Here is a 6625-nt window from a genome sequence, read left to right on the forward strand (position 1 = left end):
TCCTAGTTTGAGTTTAGATTATTTAACATTAATATGTATATTTTTACCTAATTAAATGTATTAGTTTCAATGTAGGTGTTGATTTATAATCTTATTTGATTGATTTCACTTGATGTACTGATTTCAGTGTAGATATTGATTTTTAATCTTATTTGAATTATTTTACTTAGTACCTTAATTTTAGCATAAATATTGATTTCTAATCCTATTTGATTGTTTGCACTGGATGCATTGATTTCAGTAGTTGTTAATTTCTGATTTGATGTAACTAAATGAGCATTGTGCATTTCTTTCAAATTAATTAGATTAAGTGTGCGCATTTATTTCAATGTATGAACAAAGTAATTATTAATGGCATTCATTGATTTGTGTGTTACAACACTCATCAAACTAGATCCATATTAAATAGAAATGAACAAAAAAGAGCCTATATCCATCTTAATCATTAGTTTATATCCATCGTAAATAGAAATGGACAACGATGAGAAAATTGACAAAGAAAGGCACAAGAAATGAAAGCTCAAGATGCATCGATTTTAGTTTATGCATAAAGTAATTATTGATGTCGAACACATATTTTTCTATTATAGTAATCATCACCTTAGATCCCTATTAAATAGAGATGAACAACGCAAAGCCAAGATCCATCTTAATCATTATCATAGATCCATCTTAAATAGAAATGAACAATAAAGAACAAATTGAAAGAGAAAGACATAAGAAATGAAAGTTTTGAGTGTAAAAAACAAAAGGAGAAGCAAAGAGGAGATAAACAAAGACAGACACAACAAATGACAATTGAATAACGACAAAAACATATAAAAGAAAAAATTTGAATGAAAAAAAAAACATATCAAAGAAAATATCAAAGAGCATATCGACAATTAAGGGCACAAAAATGATAATTAAATAGTGTTAAGAGTAAAGAATACAAGAAAATGCGCTGTGAAGAGGAAATTTACAAAAAAGGCAAATGGAATGACAATTGAAGAGCATGAAGAATAGAGGAAACAAAAAGATGAATAACAATGAGCATACCAAAAATGAAATTAATATTCAACCAACTCAGGCATAGTGCAAGATGCAAAAGAAAATCTTATGAAAATAAAATATTTAAAATATATTTATGCTCAATCTCAACTGATAACTTTTATTGATATGAATATTACACATTAAAAATTTCATGACAAGATTTATCAATTAGCTCAAGTTCAAATATGTCATTTGTGTGAGGAGTCATATGTTGTAATTCAGGGATTCAATATAAATACATACCTAATGGGCAGGGGATGTAGAAGAAAATGAACTCATTAGATTAATCTTAAACATATTTAAAATGATTAGATTAATCATATGTTAGACAAATTTTATGTGGTTGCACACAACTAAAACCCGCCTAGATCTATCTCAACTCTGGATCTATCAAGTGTCGATAGAGAACAAATCTCTTGAAATCTAAATCTTTCGTCAAATTTTCCGCTCAAAAAAATTTCACATCTCTAAAAATTTGATCCCTCTCAACACTTAATAAATCCAAAATTAAAATAAATCTAAACTATTTTATAAATATATTATATATAAATAATTAATTTAACTTTATCATAAAAAAAATATATTTTAAACCATTTAAATATCACTTATAAATTGTATTTATCTATTATAAATATAATAAAAAATATTAACTATTGATTTAATAAATATAATAGAAAAATTTATTTATTAAAATTAATTTTAATAATTATATAATAAAATACTATTTATTAACTCAAGATATAAAAAGCTCCAATTTTTTTTTGACAATTTTTAAATCTCATCCTTCACGTACACAATATCAGAAGACTCGTAATAAATATATTGTGTATTCACCTCTTAACCTTTCAAAAAGCCAACAAATATTTGCATGCTTCATTCATCATATTATTTTTATACTTGAACCTTTGCCCATATAAATTGGCAAGTAGCGTTTCAACGTCAACTCTAACGTAACAAACATCCATGCTTCGTGTATTAAAATTATTAGCACAATTTTAAATGTATTAACGTCGGAAGATGAGGTATTAACCATATTTCTAATTTTATATATATAAAAGTTAATAAATATATATATATATTATTTACCCCATATATATATATATATATATATAAATATATATAAATATATATATATATTATTTAGCATATTATATGGAAAAGTAGCTTTACAACTTCAACTCTAACGTAACAAACATATATAAAACTTAATTAATATATATAGATATATAGATATAGATATATATTTGCATATTTTATTCAGAATATTATATGGAAAAGTAGCTTTACAACTTCAACTCTAACATAACAAACATATATAAAATTTAATTAATATATATATATATATATATATATATATATATATATGCATATTTTATTCAGCATATTATATGGAAAAGTAGCTTTACAACTTCAAACTCTAATGTAACAAACATCCATGCTTCGTGTATTAAAATTATTAATACAATTTTAAATGTATTAACGTGGGAAAATGAAATTTTAACTTTTTCTAATTTTAATGTCAACCATTAATTTATATATATATATATATATATATTTATTTATGTTTTTTTTCATGTTTCATTCATCATATTATATATATATATATATGTTCATGTTTCATTCATCATATTATATGGGCAAGTAGCTTTTCAACTTCAACTCTAACGTAACAAAAATCCATGTTAAAATTATTAGCACAATTCTAAATGTATTAACGTGGGAAAATGAGGTTTTAACTTTTTCTAATTTTAACGTCAGCTTTTATTTTTATATATAAAAATTGATCATTGAATTAGCATATATACATATATATATATATATATATATATATATTATATAATTAGCTTTTTAAAATTATGTCTAACTTTTAAACAAGGAGCCACTGACGTGGCGGTAGTCCCTGTCGGGGTCTGCAGGAACTTAGAAGAGGTGCCAACCTTGCAGAAACCATATTTAACTTTGCCTTTGGATGACCAAATGTGATTAATGAAGAGTTTGGTGGGTGCGGCAATCACATTCCATCCAACATAAAACTCAGTTTTGTGCTTTGTGATATGAATATTATATTTCTACTGTAATATAATTTACTGTCTAAATATTTGTTAAAAATAAAACTTCTAATTTAAAAACAAAAAAATCGAACTTCCTTAAACTATTACATTAATTTATTAAGATATTTAAATTAAAACATTATTTTATATAATGAATATGCTTATAAAATGTTTAAATTAAAATTTAGCAAACTGTCTAGATGTGAAGATGAGACATTGTTTTCATTTAGTTTTCATTTTCAGTATCTTACCACGTGAGCTCCTCAAAAAATTAATTTCACTTTGTTAGTGTTAATGTATTGTAAATTATTAATTTATAAATTTATATTTTAATAATTTTAAAAAATAAAAATTAATCATTTAAAAAAAATTATTAAATTAAAATTATCTTTTAATAAAAATAATGACTATAATTCACCATAAATATTTAAAAATGAAAAATGAAAATATGTATATAGAAGATAATAATATGTATTGCGTTACGCAGATTTCTTTTATTTTTATAATTATTTATTTATTTATTATAAATAAAATATTTTATAAGAATTTATTCATTGATACGAACATAACTTGTTTTCTGTAGCTATCTCCCTCTAATTTGTTTACTTACTCAAGCAACTGAAATCAGTCATAGATTGTAAAAAAATCCTTTGTTCTGAACAAAAGAATAAAGTCTCTTTCTATCTTTTTTGGAAATTAAGTGTTCTAATGCTCAGTGCAAAGATCGCAGCAAACAAAAGTGCGATTGTCACTGTTGCAACTGCAACCGGTCCCAGAAAATCGTGTTTATATCCAAAGTAATTACTCAGAAATTTGTTCACTTGTTGCTTCTCGCCATCTGCCATCACCACTTCATCTGAAATATCGCCAAACTGAGATACCGCCAGTCCGTAGAGCGTCCATGCGAAGGGGCATGCCCAGTAATACCATCTCCACCACAGAGGAATCCGCTGTAACGCCCAAAAACACTCACATTATCAATGAACATTTATTTGACTAATTTTTGTGACGAGCCCAAAGGGAAAAAAAAGAGTAATTACTTTTTTTATGGTAAGAGTTTTGGAAATTTGATAGATAGAAACCACTAAAATGAACTGATTATACTCCTATCCATCATGGAATTTCCAAAATCTGCAATCAAATTAAATTGAACAATACATAGAGAAAATACTCTGTAATTCTCATCGGACGTGGAATTATGAAGCCGCTAAAAATCATCCACACTGCAATACAAGCCGAGGAGAGAACTAAAGCTATGGTTGCATTAGGAGTGACAGCCGCCATTATCATCCCATAGTATGTGGTATAAAGGAACGTGAAGAACATGAAAAACAAGTACCAAAAGAATTGGGTTGCTGTCCACTTCATGCCTGTCACTGCATAAACTATCACACCGTAGACCAGTGTTTGATTATATATGTATGGCACTTCGATCAAAAGCTGTGTAACATAAATATGGTTGTATTAGTAGAAGGCTTTAAAGCTATGTTTGTATGCTTATTTTTATAATATTACAGTTTGAGCGTTTTAAGAGTATGTAGAGGTAGAATATATATATATATATATATATATATATATGTAGGTTTTAATAATTAAATTTATTTTAGGTTCGATTTTGTAAATTTATACTTTTGTAATCAAATACTAAATTCAAATAAAAAAATAGAATATATGCACTTATGTAAATTTACACTTTACTAATCAAATGCTACTAGATGGGTTCCTTGTTCATGAACCAAAAAAAAATGTATACGCCAATTTAACAATGATCAAATTAAATTGAATGAGTCTATATTGATAAAACAATACAAAACCAAAAAGTGCATATCTGAGCAATATCATACGGAAGAGCCGAATACGTTCCTGCAAAAAGTACATACCTGAGCAATAGCATACGGAAGAGCCGAATACATTCCTGCTCCCTTTTCTCTATATAAAACTATCCTTTCGACATCGACTACTGGTTGGACAGAAACGGCATTGCTGAAACCCAGGAATATAATAGCTGCGAACATGGATCCCAAAGCATTTAATATATTTTGTTGGTTCTGCCTGTAAACAACATCCAATGACACATAATAATTGCATCTACCTTGAATATTAGATTGCATCCCAAAGTATTTAGTATACTTGTTGGTTTTGCTAGTAAACAACATCCAATGACACAAAAGAATTGGGTCTAGATTGATTAGATTTTGTGATTGTAGGAGAAAGTAATGTTTACATCTTCCGGTCAATTCTCCAGAAAATAGTGCCAAATATTAGGGCGCAGCAAAAGGTGAATATGAGTCGAACGGTGTTGTACTGAGGATTTCTCCAATACGACGAGTTTTGCTTCCACAAACAAGCCATGATTTGAACTGCAAAGGATTGACCAAATTGCCTTTCAAAACACAAATCCTTTGAGTCTTGGACTGGTTCGCTGAGTTCCTGAATGAGAACTTTATTATGCCTGTGGAAAAACCCACATTATGCATTATGTTTTCAGTAGCATTGAATAAATCCACATTCATAAAACACAAAATGCTGGCATTATAGCTAATGGAGATATGAATTGTAAGTCCAAAACATAATCAAATTGGGATAAATAAACATGGAAACTTATATGCATGCAAAACGATAGCCTATCCATGATTTGTATGGGAAATGGGAATATAAAAACAATTTAAAGGCTCTGGGAGATGGGAATATATTTAAAAAAATGCGGGCCGCTGGCTGAACCCTGCTATTCCTCCTACATAACTGGTCGTAACACCTCTACAGGGAGAACCGACTGTGCCATCGTCGTGTTAACTAAAGACACAGATCAGTGTAGCGAACCATATTGAACTGTCAAATCATAATGTAAAGCAGTGGAATGGATAGGTTCTTTGCTTCGCTACACTCCTATCAAACTGTAAATCAAAGCAGTAGATTAGAAGCAAATGGGTGGTGAAGCAGGTATGTTAAAGACCAGTGGTGAAGTTGATTAGAGACAAGTGTTGTGCCAGGCTCCATGGCGTGTCAAAGAGCTATCATGCACATGGCAGAAGGCTAACATGCAAGAGTTTTTCTCTGCTGTGGGGCACGATTTAACATGAAATTTGTGTAATACACATGACATCAAAGTTTAGTCAGAGGAATTTACAAGTTCAGTTTCCGGGATGGGTTGATAGGACAGGATGGCCTTACATGGGACCATGTTATACTTGGGATTACTAGTTCTATTAGGCATGAGAAGGAACAATCCAGGTTCACCTTAGTTCAATTAGGCCTAGGAAAAAGAGATTGTGCTAGCTATGTCATGACATCTGCATATACTACACTTGTATGAGTCCCATATACTACACTTGTATGAGTGACATGATACAGGTAAAGAAACGAGCATAATACAAGTAAGCAAAAGTAATTCTACTCAAAGCATTTTTGAAATGTTAATATACAATGTAATTTTAATTTAAAAATAAATAAATAAAAACATTTTCAATTAAAATTTTAATATCTAATATACATTTTGAATTTCAACTCCCACTATGCATTTAAATAATTCAAACAGATTAACT

At 28.6% G+C, this 6625-nt stretch overlaps 1 protein-coding gene across 1 annotated transcript; it reads right to left on the reverse strand.

Moving 5' to 3' along the window:
* Positions 1–3763: 3763 nt before the first annotated feature.
* On the reverse strand, positions 3764–5663 carry LOC149194086 (pleiotropic drug resistance protein TUR2-like). Its single transcript, XM_089407538.1, has 4 exons — positions 5308–5663; positions 4964–5135; positions 4242–4523; positions 3764–4033 (listed from the first exon to the last, which is right to left on the reverse strand). The coding sequence occupies exons 1-4, from the start codon at positions 5433–5435 to the stop codon at positions 3764–3766; spliced, it is 852 nt and encodes a 283-aa protein (XP_089263664.1). The 5' UTR covers positions 5436–5663.
* Between the last annotated feature and the right edge of the window lie 962 nt (positions 5664–6625).

The sequence above is a fragment of the Pinus tabuliformis genome, chromosome 2_2, assembly GCF_031772625.1.
Source record: "Pinus tabuliformis cultivar Carrire ecotype Pingquan chromosome 2_2, CPIR1, whole genome shotgun sequence".
NCBI classification, from domain to species: domain Eukaryota; kingdom Viridiplantae; phylum Streptophyta; class Pinopsida; order Pinales; family Pinaceae; genus Pinus; species Pinus tabuliformis.